This window comes from Mustela lutreola, chromosome 1, assembly GCF_030435805.1.
Source record: "Mustela lutreola isolate mMusLut2 chromosome 1, mMusLut2.pri, whole genome shotgun sequence".
Taxonomy (NCBI): Eukaryota; Metazoa; Chordata; class Mammalia; order Carnivora; family Mustelidae; genus Mustela; species Mustela lutreola.
Window position 1 is genome coordinate 235,682,102 of NC_081290.1, and position 19,958 is coordinate 235,702,059.

At 43.0% G+C, this 19,958-nt stretch overlaps 1 protein-coding gene across 7 annotated transcripts; it reads left to right on the top strand.

Moving 5' to 3' along the window:
* The first annotated feature begins 26 nt into the window (after positions 1-26).
* TRIM6 (tripartite motif containing 6) lies at positions 27-15,944 on the top strand. Of its 7 annotated transcripts, none has more exons than XM_059134426.1 (9): positions 73-164; positions 6,468-6,638; positions 7,689-8,178; positions 8,655-8,750; positions 9,441-9,671; positions 12,200-12,222; positions 13,517-13,617; positions 13,894-13,920; positions 14,136-15,944. In XM_059134426.1, the coding sequence occupies exons 3-9, from the start codon at positions 7,756-7,758 to the stop codon at positions 14,693-14,695; spliced, it is 1,461 nt and encodes a 486-aa protein (XP_058990409.1). In that variant the 5' UTR covers positions 73-164; positions 6,468-6,638; positions 7,689-7,755; the 3' UTR covers positions 14,696-15,944. The 7 variants fall into 7 exon arrangements, with proteins under 7 accessions (XP_058990398.1, XP_058990442.1, XP_058990459.1 ...); XM_059134437.1 differs by having other exon boundaries at positions 6,468-6,584; XM_059134415.1 differs by lacking the exon at positions 6,468-6,638 and having other exon boundaries at positions 27-164.
* The last annotated feature ends 4,014 nt before the right edge of the window (positions 15,945-19,958 follow it).

The window sequence follows — 19,958 nt, forward strand, 5'->3', positions numbered from 1 at the left end:
GGACCACACCCCTGGAGTGTCGGACCCGTGCGGCGCTGGACTGGCGGGCCCTATCAGCAGCCCTCGCCCTCCCTCGCCCCGCCTCTGGGCCCGGAGTCTCTCCGCTGGGGTGGAGGAGGCCGCCGCGGTGTGTCCTCGGCTCCGATCCAGGCCCCAGAGCCCAGGTTAGTGAGCCACTCTGTTCTCTGGCCGGCCACCGCTGTCCGCGCAGGTTCTGGGAGTTCGACCCGCCCTGCAGGCTGGGTTGCGGGGTTCGCGGGTGGACAGGAGTGAGGGAGACCTCTGCGGTTTTGAGTTGACTCACTTTTGCTTGGGAGCTCCTCAGGCCGGGCTCCTCCTGGCTCGGGACCCGGGCGTGGTCTGTGCAAAGGGTCGTGACAAGGGACCGCAGGAGGTAGAGGAGGCAGTCCGGAGGTAGGGGAGGCAGTCCTGAAAGTTTTTTGAGTTCGGGAATGCGTGCAAACCATAGGACTGGCGTGGATTCCGAGGTCAGCATCCCCTCCCCCATTTCTGCCTCTCTGCCCCAGGAAGTGACACCGCTTATCCTCCACCCGGGAGGCCCTGACCTCTCCCCGGGGAGCAAGAGGGTGAGGCTTCCGCCCTCGCCGGACCTGAGGGTCTGTTCCAAGGCCGGGTCCTCCAGCCCTGCGTTTCAGGGAAAGGAGCAGGCCCACGCGCCCCAGGTCCTCACAGTCTACTCAAAACTACTGGGAGTCTTGACCACCTGGGGCTGCTCTCATCTGGATCCTCTAGGGCTTCTCATTCTGTCGGTATGCCGGTCACAGGGAGACGCCCGCCCTTCTGGGACGGGCCACTAACTGTCGCTCCTGGCAGAGGTGAGAGAGCAGTAAAAGATGCGGTCCCTTCGCTTTCCGAGCTGATGATATAGATCATTTTATTTTTATTTCCTTTTCATCCTTCTGACACTAATCTCTTGGAGCTTCAGTTTTTTCTTCCATCTGTAAAATGGACCCAGTAATATTTATACCCTAGAGTTTTGGTGAAAATTAAGTGAGGGAGAGGTTTAACATGGGCGACTGCCTGACAAAGTGTAAATTAAGTCTTTATTCTTGAAAAAATCAATGCTGAGCTTTTAAAAAATTGCCAAAATTTTTTTTTTTTTTTTTGCAAAAATAGAGCGGGGAATAAAATGTGTTAAAATGCACTATGGTAAAGAAGAGTATAACCAACATCTAAACAAATGAAAGTATAATAAGAGTTTTAAAAATTTGGAATTGCAAGTGGAATATCACAAATGCAGGCGGAAAAATAAGAATTTTGTGAATTAGCTATTTAAAAAAAATACTCAGTGGACTGTCTAAAATTCAGGGAAAAGAAAACTTGTGCAGAACAGTATTTTAAGAATTTGCAAAGTTATTTAATTGTACGTTTCTGAAATGGATGGGATAGAGATACTCTTTTGAAATAAATTTTGAAAAGAATTTGGGACTGATTTTGTTCCAGTTCCAATATTTATGAAGTGTCACCTGTTAGATAACCATTCCAGATAATAGGTTAAAATAGGCTATAACCCTTCACAAAGGTTAAAAAAAATACTGTTACAAGAAACTAAACTCTCTTGTAAATGCAGCTTCTACCTGTTTAGGTTTTTTACCACATTTTCAGTAGAGCTCCCAGCTGGTGGGTAGACTGCCCATCTTAGTTCTAACTCATTCTGAGGCCCCATACTGGGCTAGCTTGTAGTATTTCTTGCCCTGTCACTGACTTTTATTCTGAAGCCATTTGATATTGAATTGTAAGCTTCTGTTGGAGTGGATGCTTCTGATCTAACTAGGAGCTTATCCTTTTTCCTCCCCACCCCACCCCCTCCTTCTAGCTGTTTTGCCCCCAGATTGCATCTGCCTGGGAAGGACATGCCTTTACGTAAGACCGGGCTTCTGAAACCTTGCTATGCATAGATGTCACCTAGAGATTTTTATTGACTTGCAGAAACTGAATTGTCCAGGATGAGGCTAAGATTCTGCATAAAGAGCTCCAGGGATGCCAATGCTGATAGTCAGCAGACCACCAGACATTCTTTTTCAGGCATCTGCTTCTGATTTAATAGTTCACCAGGACATGAATTTGGGCTCTTTCATTTGCAGATTTGATCCACAGGGCTCTGGCATTTCAGCCTCTGGGATCTGCTCTCCTCCCACAGCCAGGTTGTCATCTCTGATCACCCTGCTCTTGAGACAGGCTTTCCTGGGAGACTGAATTGACCCACCTTGGCTCCTTTGGGCTGCGGTCTGGTGTCTTGGGTAGTGTGCAACAGCTACTAGACATGCTAGCTGTATGCGTCCCTCTACAATTTCTTCCTTTCTGCAGCCTCAACTTTATACCCTCTGACAAGACACATGAACTCTTTCAGCAAAAATCTTTCTCTGTCCTGAATATCTATAGTACTGCGTTAGATGGAAAAGAAATACAGAAATATAACGGGACCACATTTATCATTTTAAGTTTTCCTCATTAGAAAGAAGAAACAGGTGAAATTGATTTGAATATATTTTACTTAACTCAGTGCATCAATAATATAAAATATTAGGATGTGTTATTAATATAAAAGGTGTTAGTGATATGTTTTAGATTATTTTTCTAACAAAATCTTTTGAAATCTGGTGTGTATTTTATACTTAAAACATCTTTTTTTTTTTTTTTGCCACATTTCAGGTGGCTACAATATTAGACAGCTCAGTTCTAATTTATGCTGAGAAGATCAGAAAGCCAAGCCTTTAAGTTTTCTCAATGTGTTTCTTTGTTCTGTTTTTGTAGTAATAAGCTCTAATGAGCTATAATTTACATCTATAAAGTCAATTTTAGGGCGCCTGGGTGGTTCAGTGAGTTAAGCCTCTGCCTTCCGCTCAGGTCATGATCTCAGGGTCCTGGGATCGAGTTCCGAGGTGGAGCTGTCTGCTTAGTAGGGAGCCTGCTTCCTTCTCTCTCTTTCTGCCTGCCTCTCTACCTATTTGTGATCTCTCTCTGTCAAATAAACAAACAAAATCTTTTTTAAAAAATCAACTTTAAAGCACACAGTTCTGTGAGTTTTGTTTCGTATATAGTTGTGCAGCTGCCAACACAACCATTTATAAAGGTCATTTCCATCACCCCCAAAAGTTCCTTGTGTCCTGATGCAGTTAATCCACTTCTCACAACCCTGGGCTTTGGCATCCACTAGTCTGTTTTCAAATAGCAGAGTTTTATTTTTTCTAGGATTTCATATAAATGGAACCATACAATAACTTTTGATATTCAGCCTCTTTCCTTTTGTATCATGCTTTTGAGATTTATCTTGTGTAAGTATCAGTTCCATTTTATTGTTTGGTAATATACCATTGTATGGAATATACCACAGTCTTTTCATTTACCAGTTAATGGTTTTATGGATTATTTCCAGTTTGGGGCTGTTATTGCATTGCATCTATGAGGCAGAAATGCCCTGTGTCCTGTCCTGTACATGAAGGACACAACCCCAGGGCTAGTGTGCCTTCAGTGAGGTGGTGCATTTGTGAGTTGGCTCTTCTTTAATGTCCCCGAGAAGAGTCCAGCTAGGTGAGCAGAGCAAATGGCTTCCAAGGAAAGTGATTAAATGCAGAAACACATACTCACTCACTCTATACATACATAGATACATACATAAGAAAAAATGTCTTTAAAAAATTCTCATTTTGATTTAAGACAATGGTAATACAATTGCATAACTGAAAATGTCTAATAATGAGAATAAAATAGTGTTTTTCAATGAGGGCATCTAAATTCAGCACAAACAGTAAAGTTAGAGTAAGTTCTAGGATCTCAAGTTGTATAGTTAGAGAAGCTTCTAGCTTTTTTTTTTTTTTTTAATTTTATTTTTTCAGTCTTCCAAGATTCATTGTTTATGCACCCCACCCCAGTGCTCCATGCAATACGTGCCCTCCTTAATACCCACCACCAGGCTCACCTAACCCCCATCTCCCTTCCCTCCAAAACCCTCAGTCTGTTTCTCAGAGTCCGCAGTCTCTCATGGTTTGTCTCCCCCTCCGATTTCCCCCAACTCACTTCCCCTCTCCTTCACCCAGTGTCCTCCATGTTATTCCTTGTGCTCCACAAGTAAGTGACCACATGATAACTGACTCTCTCTGCTTGACTTGTTTCATCACTCAGCATAATCTCTTCTAATCCCGTCCATGTCCATGTTGATAAAAAAGCTGGGTATTCATCCCTTCTGATGGAAGAATACTATTCCATTGCGTATATGGACCATATCTTCTTTATCCATTCGTCTGTTGAAGAGCATCTTGGCTCTTTGCACAGTTTGGTGATCGTGGCCATTGCTGCTTTGGACATTGGGGTACAGATGGCCCTTTTCACTACATCAGTATGTTTGGGGTAAATACCCAGCAGTGTACTTGCAGGGTCATAAGGTAGCCCTATTTTTAATTCCTTAAGGAATCTCCACACTTCTTAACTGATCCTTTCCTCAGGCACATGGAGACAACCAACTGAGGTCAAGCTCTTTCACATTGTCCTTAAGTGCCATCTCGTTAAATCTTGTTATGAATTTTAATATTGGATTTTTCTCCTAGTTCCAAAAGAAGTAAGGAGAAATGAAAAGGGGTAAGAAAGTAATTCATAAATTCTTATAACAGATATTTATGAAGAGCTATCTCTCCACCACATTTTGCTTTTTCCCCGCTAAAAATACGAAGAGGCCCTTTTCCTCCTGGTGACAGGCAAGAGCACTGCAGGATCAGAGAGCAGCTCCAGCGTAAGGGTAACCATAATTAATCTTTATTGAGACTACTCTCTGCATTGGCTTAGATAATTATCACAACTATACTCCTAAGGGAGGAATTGATCTCAGCAATGCACAAAAGACGGAGCCGCATCTCAGATGGGGAATCATTCCAGTGTTCTAAAACTAGATCAGTATATTTAGGATTTAGACCTGGGTCTACATTGCTCTAGCACCAGTGCCTTTTCTGCCCTACACTGCCAGGGAAAAGAAAGCAGTTTAGGTCTGTACGATGTGCTGCCAGGAAGGAAGCAGAGCGGGACTGTGGAGGGAGCCTACAGATATCTTAGGAAGAACTGTAGGGTGCTTTTCAGTGCTAAGAAGAACAGAGCTATCATATGAATCAGCACAGCGACATCACGACCTGAGCACCCTTGCAGGTGGTGTGGGTAGTGTGAAGAAAACATTCCCTTTAAGAACCAGATGGGTCCCTGGTAAATAACCTGAGACTAGGAGGTGAATAAAACTGGATTGTAATCTTTACTTTGTCACTTACTTACTCTGAGACTTTGGGCAGTTAAATACCTTCTTAAATTCATTTTGGGAGGGCGCCTGGATGGCTGAGTGGGTTAAGCCTCTGCCTTTGGCTCAGGTCATGATTTCAGGGTCCTGGGATTAATCCCCCGCATCAGGCTCTCTGCGGGGAAACTGCTTCGCCTCCCTTTGCCTGCTGCTCTGCCTACTTGTGATCTCTCTCTGTCAAATAAATAAACAAAATTTTTTAAAAAAGAAAAGTTCATTTTTCACCTTCATAAAATAGGTATTATTAAACTTCCCTTATAGAATTATTGTGGGATTTGCTTTTTTTGCAATATCTTTTTTTACAGTTCATCTATTGCCTAGCACTTAAGTGATCAGAAAATGGTACTGATGATGATTTTCCACCTTCCTGTTACTGTTCTTTTGTTGTTGTTGTTGTTGTTGTTGTTTAAATTTTATTTATTTATTTGTCAGAAAGGGAGAGAGAGTGAGCACAGGCAGACAGAATGGCAGGCAGAGGCAGAGAAAGAAGCTGGCTCCCTGCCGAGCAAGGAGCCCGATGTGGGACTTGATCCCAGGACGCTGGGATCATGACCTGAGCTGAAGGCAGCTGCTTAACCAACTGAGCCACCCAGGCGTCCCCCATTACTGTTCTTAAAACAAATACCTTCATACATCATTATCTCCCCACACCACAGATAATGGTGGGGAGCCACAGAACCATGCTTGATTCTCTAGTCTTTTCCCACAAGCACACATCTTCCTGGGGTCCTACACTAGAATGCCTGTGGCCTTCACCGCCACACCTTTCCCTTCTCCCCTTTTCCCCCAGCACACAGGTCCCTGTCAAAGTGTATGACGGGCCGTGTTGAAATTTCATCAAACAGAACCTTTCTCATTCCACATTCCTAAAGCCCTGGGTTTGTGTTTGACTTTTACTACTGTTACCACCGAATGTCTGGTCAAAGTTCTGAGGTTGAGGACGGGGCCTTGAGCTAGGACTGGACATGTTAGGTTCTGCTAACTCTGGGACTTACAAGATGTTTGATTTTATAATGTCATTCATATCTATTGTTTTTTTAGAGAGCCACAAATACTCTTATTTATTTGGAGTTTTTCTGTGAGGGATAAGGAAAACAGGGAAATGGGAGTTTTAAATCACAACTAGGTATCAAAGATTACCTCAGGGTTATTATGGTCATTGTTTTTTCAGTGTGTCTGGGGAGGTGACCATGATGGATGAGAGGGCCCCGTGAGGAGCAGAACTCTGAGAAGCTGCAAGTGTCTTCACAGTAAAAGGATTCTCACGGGAAAGCTCATGACAAAGAAGGTTCTAGATGGTCATTCCTCAAAAGTTGAGGACCTTAACACACTTGAAACTAATGTAATACCATATGTTAACTCTGCTGGAATTAAAATTTAAAAAGAAGTTGAGGACTTGTGTGTAGATACTGCTATTTCTGAGGATACAGTACTGAACAAAAATGGAACAGTCTCTGATTCCTAGAGTTTATATTCTAGTGGGAGGATTCAAGCAACAAAGATATACATTAGGTAGTGATAAAAAGAAAAATCAAGCATATGGAAGAGTGACTGTGTGTGTGGCCAAGCTTTAGTTAGGCTACACAGAGCCATCTCTGCCAATAAGGGTGTGGGTAAGGAGATGTGGAATGAAGTTACTGAGTCAGGAGGAGATTCGGGTGAAGGGTCTTACTTGAGGAAGTAACAACAAGTATAAATATCTGGAGGCAGCACTGTGTTTTGGTGCCATTTTTAAAAAAAATTTTTTTTAATTGAATTTTATTTTTTCAGTGTTCCAAGATTCATTGTTTATGCACCACACCCAGTGCTCCATGCAGTACGTGCCCTCCTTAATACCCACCACCAGGCTCACCCAACCCCCACTTCCCTCCCCTCCAAAACCCTCAGTTTGTTTCTCAGAGTCCACAGTCTCCATGGTTCGTCTCCCCGTCCGACTTCCCTGAATTCACTTTTCCTTTCCTTCTCCTAATATCCTCCATGTTATTCCTTATGCTCCACAAGTAAGTGAAAAACCGTAGTGAAAAGAAGGGCAGTATGTACCCCAATGGTCATAGCAACAATGTCCATGATCACCAAACTGTTTCAGTGCTTTTAACACCAAGGTTGTATGAGAAAAGATCAAACAGATGATGGCTCACTCAAGGCCACTTCTCTCACGGGCTTCACTTGGTCCCTCCATCCACCAAGAGTGAAGGAAAATCAACCCTTGTTCTGATGAGGGTACAAATTGATGTCTAATATGAGCTGGGGATGAATAACATGTTTGAAGCTTGAATAAGAAGCCCTTGTGACCCCAGGTATCTGGCCTGTTTGTCCAGGATACTCAGCAACCTTTTATTGACAATCGTTTCTTACCCTGAACCCTTTTTTTTTCCCCCCCTCACCTACCCAGGATTCTGTAAGCAAGAAACACCCTAGAAATTCTGGCTGGGCAGGCAGGAGCCAGGAGAGAAGCTACAATGACCTCAGCGCTCCTGGTGGACATACGAGATGAAGTAACCTGCCCCATCTGCCTGGAGCTCCTGACAGAACCCCTGAGCATAGACTGTGGCCACAGCTTTTGCCAGGCTTGCATCATGGGGAATAGCACAGAATCGGTGATGGGCCAAGATGGGGAAAGCAATTGTCCTGTGTGCCAGACCAGCTACCAGCCTGGGGACCTACGGCCAAATCGGCACCTGGCCAACATAGCGGACAGGCTCAGAGAGGTGGTGTTGGGCCCCGGGATGCAGCTGGAGGGGATTCTCTGTGTGCACCATGGAGAGAAACTCCAGCTGTTCTGTAAGGAGGATGGAAAGCTCATTTGCTGGCTTTGTGAGCGGTCTCAGGAGCACCGCGGTCACCACACGGTGCTTATGGAGGAGGTTGTCCACGAGGTCCAGGTAGGATTCCAGAGGGAAGGCAAGGAGGAGCAGGGCCCTTGGCAGGAGAGTGTAACTTTTCTCCATGCTGTAATCTCATTTCTTTGGTTTTCCCATTTGCCTAGAGGATGAACCTAGAAAATGCCCTCCTGCCCAAGAGTAGAGACTTTATCTCTTCCTTGCTGCTCAAGACCTGCTCCGCATGAGTACAGGTTGCTAGGGAGGGTAACTAGGGGGCTCGGTGGTTAAGTGTGGGGGATATGGTGGTGGTAAGCGGAAAGTCCTGCATGGACAGGTTCCCTGGGAGAAAAGAGAATCGACCTGCATCCATTGGCTTTTTATGCACACCCCCTGTGCATAAGAGAGCCTTAGGCCTTCTTATTTCTTGGTCCAGCAGGACAGGCTTCCGAGGTCAGCATACTCTCCCCCCATTCACTACATTCTGAGCGCAGAGATGAGGTAGTGCTTGACCCTGCTTGCCCTGATGTTTCTTTAAGGAGAAGTTCCAGGAGTCTCTGAGGAAGCTGAGGCTAGAGCAGCAGGAAGCTGAGAGACTGGCCGCGGTTATCATAAGGAAGAGGACATCCTGGAAGGTAAGAAGGATTCTTCCTGAAGGTCTGAAGGTGTCCTGGGAGAAGAATTGGGGCAGGGCATGGGAGTCTGGGTCCTATCTCTTCCTAATTTGGCTGGCAGAGGTGCTCTTTGCATAATCCTTCACTGCAGCCCTTCCCAACAGGGTGTTATTCATAGCATAAGGATAGAGAAGGGGGAATTAGAGAATGAACATATCAAAAAGGAATTCAGATTTTTAAAGATACTTACATAGGAGGGGAACTGTGGCCATTGGCAGCCGGCAATTCCTGACTCCAGACTTTGTTCTACAGTTGGAAGTTCTGGAAGCTCCTGGAAAGACAGGTCACACACCAGCTTATCATTCCCACATGAGTACTCAAAATTGGAAGGGGAGATGGATGCAGAGGCCCAGGAGGCTGGGGAGGCAGCTTTAAATCGAGACCTTCCCCAGGAGCCACAGTCTATGTCTTAGAGTCCTAGGTAAGGTAGCCTGGGGCTCATGGTTTGGGAAGAGCTGAAGAGAGAGTAGAAGGAAAGAACAGCTTCTGAGGGACTTCCTTCCCGTCTCTGCTCCTCCTTTCCCCGTGAGACCTGGCCAGGAGAGCGGGGCTGAGCCTGACCCTCCACCCCTGCCCACCCCCAGCCCAGTTCGAGAGCAGAGACCCTAGCTCAGCAGATGAGCAGGCTTTTTCTCTTGCATGTTCCCAAAGAATCAAATGGAACCTGAGAGACACCGGATCCAGACAGAGTTTAATAAGTTGAGAAGCATCCTGGACAAAGAGGAGCAGCGACAGTTGAAAAAGCTGGAGGAAGAAGAGAGGAAAGGGCTGAGTATTTTAGAAGAGGCTGAGAATGAACTGGTCCGGCAGAGCCAGTCACTGAGGGAGCTCATCTCGGATCTGGAGCTTCGGTGTCAGGGGTCAGCAGTGGAGCTGCTGCAGGTAAGGCTCATGAGGAGCCCCCGCAGGCTGAGAGTCATGGCAAAGGGAGACCAGCATTCGTGACCTGGTAGGGGCAAGAAAAAGATTTATTTGGCCCTGGTGTGCTCCTTGCCTATTAAACAGTATGGAGTCATGGGTAAAACATAGGATGATTTGTACTTGTCCCCAAGTACAAATGCTTGGGGACTGTCTCATTTTTATTTATTAAATACAATGTGTAGTCCCAAAGTTTATTTGTTACCATGGAGATCTGTTATACCCACTGATGTTCTAGAGCAACATTTCTGAATCTCAACACTACTGATACTTTGAGCTGGAAATTTGTTGCCATGAGGTACCTTGTAGGATGTTTGGTACCTTGTAGGATGTTTGGTACCTTGTAGGATGTTTGGTACCTTATAGGATGTTTGGCAAGCCTCCCTGGCCTCCACGTACTGGATGGATGTCAGTAGCATCTCCCCTTAGCTGTGACAACCCAGAATCTTCCAGATATTGTCAGATGTCCCTGTGGGGTAGGTACATAATCCTCTCTCCCGCTGTTGGGATTCACTGGCCACGTGGTACCTGTTGTCTCTGAGGCTGTGTTGGGATTTGTCAGGTACATTTACCCCAGCTTAGTCACAGACCATCACACATCAGGCTCAAGTACTTAGAGATTCTGTATGTCATCATCATTCCTTCTTTGCTTTCACTCTCTCCTCTTGGGCGGAAACATTTAACGTGTTGTAATAGAAGTATAAACAGGTCTTTTTAAGGCACAAAAAAGGCTGGGCTCTGGGGTGTGTGTGTACACATGTGTGCACATGTGTGTGCTAGGAGGGTGCAAGGTGTCAAACTTGGACAGATTTGATGCAGGAGCTTGAACAGAAGTTGAAATCTTTGCAGGTGCTTTCTACGTAGAGTGAATGGGGTGACTGATGATGGAGACAGGATGTACTTTGTAACATGCTGGAAACTTCAGGCTGTTCCTTACTTTCTTGCTTTCCTCTTGCTCTCCCTTTGTTGGTAGAACAATCACTTCTTGACTTATTTTTGAGCCTTGGCGTTGGGGTCATGCAGAAGCTACACTCTACCTATTGGGGCTTTTCTAACGCGTTGCTTCTGGTTTCCAATCTTTATTATTCCTCTTGCCCTTTTGGGTATTAGGTTACCCTAACGCTTCTCCCTCCCCCATTCTAGCCCCTCCACAGATTTTTCAAGCTGTAAAAACTTGCTCCATAAGTACAGAGATCATCAGTTTGTATGATTTCACCCAGGTCCCTGTCGAGACCCTCACACCTCTTCATATGACTGCCCAATGGGTCTTTTAACTTGAGGGCTGTTTCACACTCAGGTTTTCTAGAGCTCATCCAGCACACCATCTTCCTCCTCTTCTCCATATCTGTGTGACTTTGTTGCTCATTAAGATTTGATAACCGATGGAAGTCTGCAGCTCTCAAGTTTCGGTGTGACCCTTGAGAATAAAGTTAATGCAAGAGAAGGAGCCAAGGAGTGGCCCCAGATTTGGCCATTTGAGTTCCTCTGTACAACCATGCCTGAAGGCTGATGCATCCGGGATATTCAGTATAAATTGACACATCTTCTCCCTTTGTTTCTTTCTGTATTCAAGCCGTTTGACCTGTGTTTCTGTCAAATGCCACTGAAAATAGCCCTAACGCAGAGAAAATAGTTATTCCTATAGTTATTCCTGTGTTGCGTAGATCAAGCCTTTTCTTCATTCGGTGTGGTATGTAGATCAGAAGTCAAGGGGGAGGCCATGAGGTAGTTTTGCTCCAGGGAGGCTGGCTGTGGCAGTAATGACAGTGAAGCGCAGGTGGCTAGAAGATGGGGACTGGCTTTGTTTGAGATGGGACATCAGGGTGAATAGAAGGTAGTTTTTAGGCTCATGCTTTGTCTGAATTTAGTCACTAAATGGATGGTGGCAGCACTGAGGGAGATTAAAGGAAAGAGATCTCACAGTTGCAGGAAAAGTAAGTGTTTTTTGTTTTGTTTTGTGTTGTGTTGTTTTTTAAATATCTTGATTTTGTGATGCCTGTGGCTCATTTGCTAGCATATGTGAGAGAGATCTGAGCAGAAGGACAGGTTTGGGAATCATGAACATGGGTGTGTTGAAATCAAGAAAACTGGATGAAGTCAGCAAGGGTAGCATAAACGGTGAGAAGAGGTGAAGTTTGAGAAATAACCACTTTTAAGGCTCTTGAATCCTCAGCAACATCTCATCTTTGAGAATGGCAGCATCTCAAAGACAGAAATTATGACTTAATAATGTGGGATTCTCTAGTGCTAATAGATGATGCACATATACACACTCTATCATCAAAATAAAGGTACTAATGAATGAGTTCAGTCATCTCCCAACATCTCTACATGGGGTCTCAGGGACAGTCTACTCTGAGTTTGTATTCTACTTTGTGGCCTCCATTTTGGGTCCGTCTTTATTGCCATCATACCATGGGGTGGTGGGATTGGGATAAGGAACATGGATGAACCTATTACTCCCTGACTTAACATTTCTCTTTCCTTCCTAGGATGTGAGTGATGTCATGAAAAGGTATGTTTAGGAGTGAATACAGGGTGGTTCCCTTGGGTTGACAAAAGATTCCTATACCCATAGAGTTATCTTATGGTCAGTGGAAAAGAAAAGGAGAAAAATCACAAGGCAGGGAAGGTTTAGGGCTGTGATGTCATGAGTTGCTTATCTTGAGAATTTTTGGGTTCCCTGAAATAAAGGGAATTACCTAGTTTCTATGGTAAGAGAATTTGGGGTAATTTGGGGGGGATGGTCACAAATTGGGGACAGTAGTGTTCTTAAAAATAAAATTTGCAGCATCACTAACTCCTGTGGTAGCCCATGATGCTACCCTTTGCTACAAAACTACCTGTTTCCAGCCCTCTTTTTAGGAGCTTTTAGTATTTTATTGGGGAACTTTCCCATCTGTCTTTCCAAGGTCCAAGAATCAGCACCTCGGCGATTTGCTTTCAATTACCCTTTCTCTCTTGGCTTTAGAAGAGTCCTGCCTTGCTACTTGTTTTTCCTCAGACATCCCATTTTTCTCAGTTCCTGTAAAAACATAGACATGAGGTCTTGAGAAGATTGGTTTTGGCCCTGGAACAAAACATTTTCTCTTCTCTGTCCCATACTCTAGATTCTCATCCATCAAGGTGACCTCTGAGGTTCCCCACACACCTGGCACCTTTAAGCTTCTCACAGACACATGAAATATGGAGCCTGTTGTCACTTCTGAAGTGTTCACTCATGGTTTGGAGGTGAAGATGTCTCCTTTCTCCAACTGGCATGATATTCCCAGAGACTGCCTCCTCAAACACTGTTTTGGAGGCCTTTGTCCCTAGGCCTCTGACAGATCTTAAGGCCTAACCTCACTGTTCAGAAGGAAGCCCTTTACTCAGTACTCTCAGAGCCCCACCAAGCAGGTTCCTGGTGTTCTCCCTGTCAACACACATATCTCCAGCCCCTTACACTAGACCCTTAAGATGGCACTGACTGTAAGTATTCAGTATCTTTCTTAGAGTTAGCAAAAGATTTCCCAGCAATTGTTTAATTTTATATAATCTTAGGATGTAGAGAGAGAGAAGGGGAAATGGTATTTTACAAAAACAAAACAATCCTTTGCAGGATTAGATCTGATCAAAGTTTTCAGATGGTGAGAAGCTATTTTCTAGTCTAGGTCTTCTGGTCCCAGTGCCAGAGCTCTTTGAAGAAGGATGCTAATTTTCTTCAAGAAAGAATGCTGAAGTTCTTCCAGGGGCTTGGTCGATGAGGGGATGGATATTGGAGAAACCCAACACAAGTAGTGTAGGACATTCATAAGGTTTCTTCTCTCTAGAAGTGAGTTTTGGACCTTAAAGAAGCCAGAAGCTCTCCCTACTAAGCTGAAGAGTATGTTTCGAGTTCCAGATCTGAAAAGGATGCTGCGGGTGTTCAGAGGTGAGGAGATTCAGGGGACAGCTTTTTGGAGGTGGAATTATTGTAACATAAGCAATAAATAGAATAGAGTATAGAGTTGGTGTTTGGGAGTAGTGGTGCAGAGAGAGGACAGGGAGAGAAGGACATTCAGTGCTGAAGACGATGCAGTTCATACTTAAGGGGGAAGCAAGAGGGCCAGCTCGCATCCTTATAGAACTCCCTACCTCACCCCTCAACCAAGCAGACCTGACCTGTGTCCATTCTGTACAATGTAATTGACTCTATTTATCATTACAGAACTGACGGATGTCCAGAGCTATTGGGGTAAGTAGCAACCATGGCATCTTTGAGCTGACATGTCCTTATCCTTCCTCATATGCTCCCCCCTGGACATACCACACACTCTGTTACAAGGTGTTAATACCATCTCTCCATCGCCCCACATAGTTCCAATTCCTCCACTTCTGTGTTTTCTCTTCTCAGTGTCTTAAGTCCCTTGTACCCATCGTCATCTGCTGATTTTGTACCTTTTCCCACAGTGGACGTGACTCTGAATCCACACACAGCTAACTTAAATCTTGTCATGTCTAAAAACCGAAGACAGGTGAGATTTGTGGGTGCCAAGCTGGCTGGGTCTTACCTGGAAGAGCATTATGACTGTGGTATCCTGGGCTCTCAGCACTTCTCCTCTGGGAAACATTACTGGGAGGTAGATGTGACCAAGAAGACTGACTGGATCCTAGGGGTATGCTGTAGTTCAGTTGACTCTACATGTTTCAACCAGTTTACGAACAACCAGAATGTTTACTCCAGATACCAACCTCAGAGTGGCTACTGGGTGATCGGGCTGCATCATAAACATGAATATAGAGCCTATGAGGAGTCTTCCACTTCCCTGCTCCTCTCCATGATGGTGCCCCCTCGCCGTGTTGGGGTTTTCTTAGACTATGAGGCTGGCACTGTCTCCTTTTATAATGTCACGAACCATGGCTTTCCCATCTATACCTTCTCTAAATATTACTTTCCTACCACCCTTTCTCCATATTTTAATCCTTGCAACTGTGTAGTCCCAATGACCCTGCGTCGGCCAAGCCCTTGAACGTTCCTTTGTCTGCCTCCACATCTGAGCAGGATCCTTCATTCTGAGATTCATCTGTACCTCAGTCTCTCCTTTCTGAACTTCCATTTTCTCATATTCTTACATCTTCCCTTCAGACATTTGCTTAGAGCCAAAATATACCCAGAGGTGATAGTGAACATCCCTAATTAATTACAGATCTTGGGATAGGTTGGGGGGTCGCTTTTAACATGTTAGCATTAAGCATGATATTTGACAGAGTTTTTGTTGTTGTTGCTGATTCATGGGAGCAAATTCAGCAAATTCTTTTCTATTAATTTGCTATACTTTTTGGTACTGAATGGAAAATTGAATTTTAGCAGATAGCATATATAATTATTGAGATAATCCTCTGTCATTTTTATTCTATAACTGGAATACATTGATTTGTTTCCATTTTTAAGTGTAACACCAAGCCCTGGAATAAATCACTGTTCTTCATATTCAATACTGAATTTGGTTTTGCTAATACATTGTTTAAGTTTTATTTCTATCTCCATTTATGAAAAAAATTGACCTGCGTTGTAACATTGTTCTCAGGTTTTATAAAATGCAATAAATAAACAAATTACTGTATTTCTGTGTAAGTATATATAGGATAGAGTGCTAAAAAGCATTATACAAGTTAACTTTGGTGGATTTAAATTCAAAGAAAGAAATCTTAACTTCCGTTTTCACTGCAACCTTCATGGATTTAAAAATTTAAGGGTAGTAATTGAAATTTAAAACAAATCTCCCAAATTCACTGAAGTAGATAAAGGAGAGAAGAAAATGATCAATCCAATACAGATTTTTCTCCCAGAATGGGAGGGAAACGTACCAAGAAAATATAAAGTGGTTTTAGGAAGAGAACGAGTTTTTCGGGCTTCACGGCCTATCTTTATGCTCAAATGTGAACAGCTTGTGGGTGAGCTGCTATGACTTTGCTAGAGGTGGTGTATGCTTTTGAGCCAGCTCTAGAAGAAATTAGGAGGTGGATGTGAGTGTGGAAACAAATATCAAGGAGTCGACTAGAGCTGCTGTCCAGTATGGTAGCCAAGAGCTACCAGTGGCTATTGAGTACTTCAGATGTGACTAGTCTGAATCGAAGTGTGCTTTACGTATAAAATATACACCTGACTTTGAAGATTTAATTTTAAAAAACAATGTAAAATACCTTTTAGCTTTTCTGTTGTAGATTGCAATGATAATATTTTGCATATTCTGGATTAAAAAATACATATTAACTTCACCAGTTTCATTTTGCTTTTTAGATACTAGAAAATTTAAAATTACATGTGGCTTATATTGGCTTTCTATTGGACAGCTCTTTCTGTAATGTAGTCTCTATCCCTACCAGGGCCCTAGTGTGGGGCAGATGGGTTCATCTCTATACAGACCCCTTACCCTGCTGAGGTATTTTTGTAGAAGGTAATGGCAGAGAAAAGAAGATCTCAACATGTTTAGAAATTTACGAGGTGGAAGATCATAGAAAGGGATCATGGCCAGAGAAAATGATTCTGCCTAGTCCAGGCCCTATCTTTAGCCCTCAGTCTGTTGGACATTTGATGTTTCTTCATGGTTTGAGGAAATAGTAACTAGTTCATCCTCAGGGCTCAACTCTGGTGTCTATGGGGACATGAAGTACAGGTTACAGTAAAAACCCCATACTGGTTTGCTCTAGGGCAGAATTCCCTTTGGGAGATGAAATTTGTGGGAGGCCAGAGGCCAAATGCACTCTTCATCCTGATTTGCCCTTCAGTGGATGAATGGATAAAGAAGATAGGGTCCATATATACAATGGAGTATTATGCCTTCATCAGAAAGGATGAATACCCAACATTTATATCAGAGGGGTAGACAAACCATGCATTTCAATTAGATCTATGAAAGGAGATAGAGCAGGCGACTCGTTGCCTACAGAGCTGATGGGGGTCTGAGGATGAGGGATGGTAGAATCTGCCTGAGTAATTGCTCTCTTCCACTTATTTCCCATTTAATAAGTTCCAGGTAAAAAGGAGTTAGCCCAACTGTCCTCTGCCAGTGGAGGTACTCAGTGAATGGCCTTAGACAGTAAGGAAAGACAAAGTACTTGCTGGGATTGTAGGTGAGATCTGGGGAAAGTGGTCCAGTGAGATTTGGAGGAATGAATTTGCAGCCCTGACTCTCCTGTGGGTCTGGGCAGAGGCATAGTGGCCTTGACATTAGACTAACCTGCTACTAAAAGTAAGCCCCAAAACAATGGATCAAATACAAAAAAAAAAAAAAAATTCTTACAAAAATCAAACCTGAGTGTATTTAGTGCTATGTGGCACTGTTCCATGTGGGTTTTATGTACCAAGCTTACTTTCATCTGAGTGCCATCCCCGAAGACAGTATTGTCTTAAGCATCAAGCCTGCAGAGGGGTAAAAAAAACCTGGGGAGGCAGTTTGGTTCTTAAATTCCTCTCTTACATACGGGATTCATAATTTCTGCTTACTTTCTATGCTGAGAATAGCCACAGGGCAATACCTACTGGCAAGGAAAACTGGTTCGAACTGTCTAGCCATATGCAATTATGTACAATCAAATTTCAAGGAAGGGAGAGTGCACAGATTTTTGTGGAGACCTAGTGGTCGGTTACATGGGCTACAAGAAGCACCTGGAACTTTAGGGTATTCCTCTTTCTCATAGAAGACCCAGAACCTTAGCGTTTTTTTTTAGAACTATGTTTACTCCATCCTGTAGCCTAAAATTGTGAAAGAAAGGGGAAGAAATGAGATGTTTTGCTGTCATACACATGGGCATAGGCCAAGTAACAACCATCTTTTTAAATTAAAGGCCAAGCTAAGATCAAATATTAAATAAGTTAAAGGAGACAGAACAAAAGGAATGGAACTGGTGGAGAGTGTATCAGGACTTTAAGGAGGTTGGAGGACAACCAAATTTGGAATGCATGCTCTGCTTTGATTGGATGGACCCCTAAACAGATTGCAAATGGGTTTTGTCTCTTACCTTGTCACTTTCAGGAAAGATTTTGCAGAGATTGAAGTGAGATCTAGTGAGAGCTGAGCTGAGGAGGTTGTGCCTGTGGACATATACAAAGAGATGAAATACTCAAAAGGAACTACAGGAACAAACATGGATGGATAGAATAATTTATTTAAAAAAGAAATAGATGTCCATTTAGTTACTGAATAATGAAGTTAGAGGGGAACGAAATAGTTGTTAAATAATCAGAAGAAGTTGAATGTCAATAAATTATTGACATATTTACCTAAAGAAAATAAGAGGTCAAACTTCCTCTGCCTTCCCTTAAGTTATTGATGTGATAATTCCATATTACAGGTAGAACCTCTGTTCACCAATAACAGTAAAATGGTTGATAGGAGGACAAACCTACAACATTAGAAAAACTTAGAGAAGTAATACCGAGAGAAAAACTTAGAGAAGTAATACTGAGAGATGACAATGTGATGGCCTGAAGGTCTCAGGGGCAGCTATTTTGCCAGGAAACTCAGAAGTAGAACCACCTTTTTAATATCTCTCCCTGTGACCCACATAAAGGGCTACATATTTATGGCTTTTTAAACCTGCACATCCCTCCACAATACCATCCCTAAATGAGGGTTGCACATGTGTTATTTCCAGTAAATGAATTGTTAGCATTAGTGCATCAAATTTCCACTCGAAAGGGAATTAATAAATATTCTAAAATTTGTATGGAACCAGAAAAAATCCCAAATAGCCAAGATAGTATTGAAAAAGAAAGCCAAATCTGGAGGCATCCCAGTTTGACTTCAAGTTGTATTACAAATCATCAAGACAGCATGGTTATGGCACAAAAACAGAGACATAGATCAGTAGGACAGAATAGAGAACCCAGAAATGGACCCTCAACTCTGTGGGCAACTAATCTTCGACAAAGCAGGAAAGAATATCCAATGGAAAAAGTCTCTTCAACAACGGTGTTGAGAAAACGGGACAGCCACATGCAGAAGAATGAAACTGGACCACTTTCATATACCATACAAAAAATGAATTAAAAATGGATGAAGGATAGCAATTTGAGGGGGCGCCTGGGTGGCTCAGTCAGTTAAGCAGCCGCCTTCGGCTCAGGTCGCAATGCTGAGGTCCTGGGATCCAGCCCTGCATGGGGCTTCCTGCTCAGCGCGGAACCTGCTGCTCCCTCTCCCTCTGCCTCTCCCCCAGCTTCTCTCCCTCGCTCTCTCAAAAATAAATAAATCTTAAAAAAAAAAAAAATAGTGATTCAAAGGGGCATCTGCACCCCAGTGTTTGTAGCAGCAATGTACACAATAGCCAAAATATGGAAAGAGCCTAGATGTCCATCAATGGATCAATGAATAAAGAAGATGTGGTGTAAATGAAGGGGGAAAGCAGGTTTCTTGTCTCAGAGTTGAAGAATGAATCTTGTGGACAATGGAGAGTGAGTAAATCAACCTTTTATTAAGCAAGGATACAGAGGGTCCCAACAGTGTCACTGCTGAGAGCTTTTAGGGTTGGTCTTTTATAGAAAGTTAACCAGGGAACTTAAATCATTTTGGCTTCTCTGCTGGCAGCACCATTGATTAAAGACTACTGATAAAACATCTTTACTTCTTTTTCAGGGTCTGGTTATTTTCTGTTGACCACAGTAGATGATCATAAGACTTACTCCTTGGACACCTGGGGTGGGTGGTCTGAAGAGTTCCCTTATCTCTTGTTTCCTTATATCTCCACATTTTTGGGTATTTCTGTGAGCTTGATCATGGAGCCCATCTTTCTATCTTTCCCAACCCAGCCCCACCTCTTTCTCACATATATACAGTGGGGATGGGGTAATTGAGTGATGAGCATTAAGGAGTGCACTTGATGTAATGAGCACTGTGTGTTACATGCAAATGATGAATCACTAAATTCTACCCCTGAAATAAATAATATCTTATATGTTAACTAAGTTAATTTAAATAAAACAAAAAATCAATATTTAGAACATGAGTTACAAAAAATGTATACCTTCATAATTTGGAAAAACATGAACTTAAATACATACCGTATTAAGTAAGTCATTTAAACATTGACATTTTTGATAATAATGTTTTAATATTTACATGAAAATACTGATATTTTGTCTTAATCTATTTATGCTACCTTTATGATGGTATTTATTAGGATGGCTGTCATCAAAAAAACAAAACAGAAGAACAACAAAGTAACTCATAGGAAATTGTAAATGTTGGAAGAAATGTAACCCCTGAGCACTGCTGGTAGGAAGGTAAAATGGTG

Coding starts and splice junctions, on each gene's coding strand:
- TRIM6 (XM_059134415.1), top strand. CDS start 7,756: ATGACCTCAGCGCTCCTGGTGGACATACGAGATGAAGTAACCTGCCCC. Junction 12,223..13,516: donor GTGAGTGATGTCATGAAAAG/GTATGTTTAGGA, acceptor TCTTCTCTCTAG/AAGTGAGTTTTGGACCTTAA. Junction 13,618..13,893: donor GATGCTGCGGGTGTTCAGAG/GTGAGGAGATTC, acceptor TTATCATTACAG/AACTGACGGATGTCCAGAGC.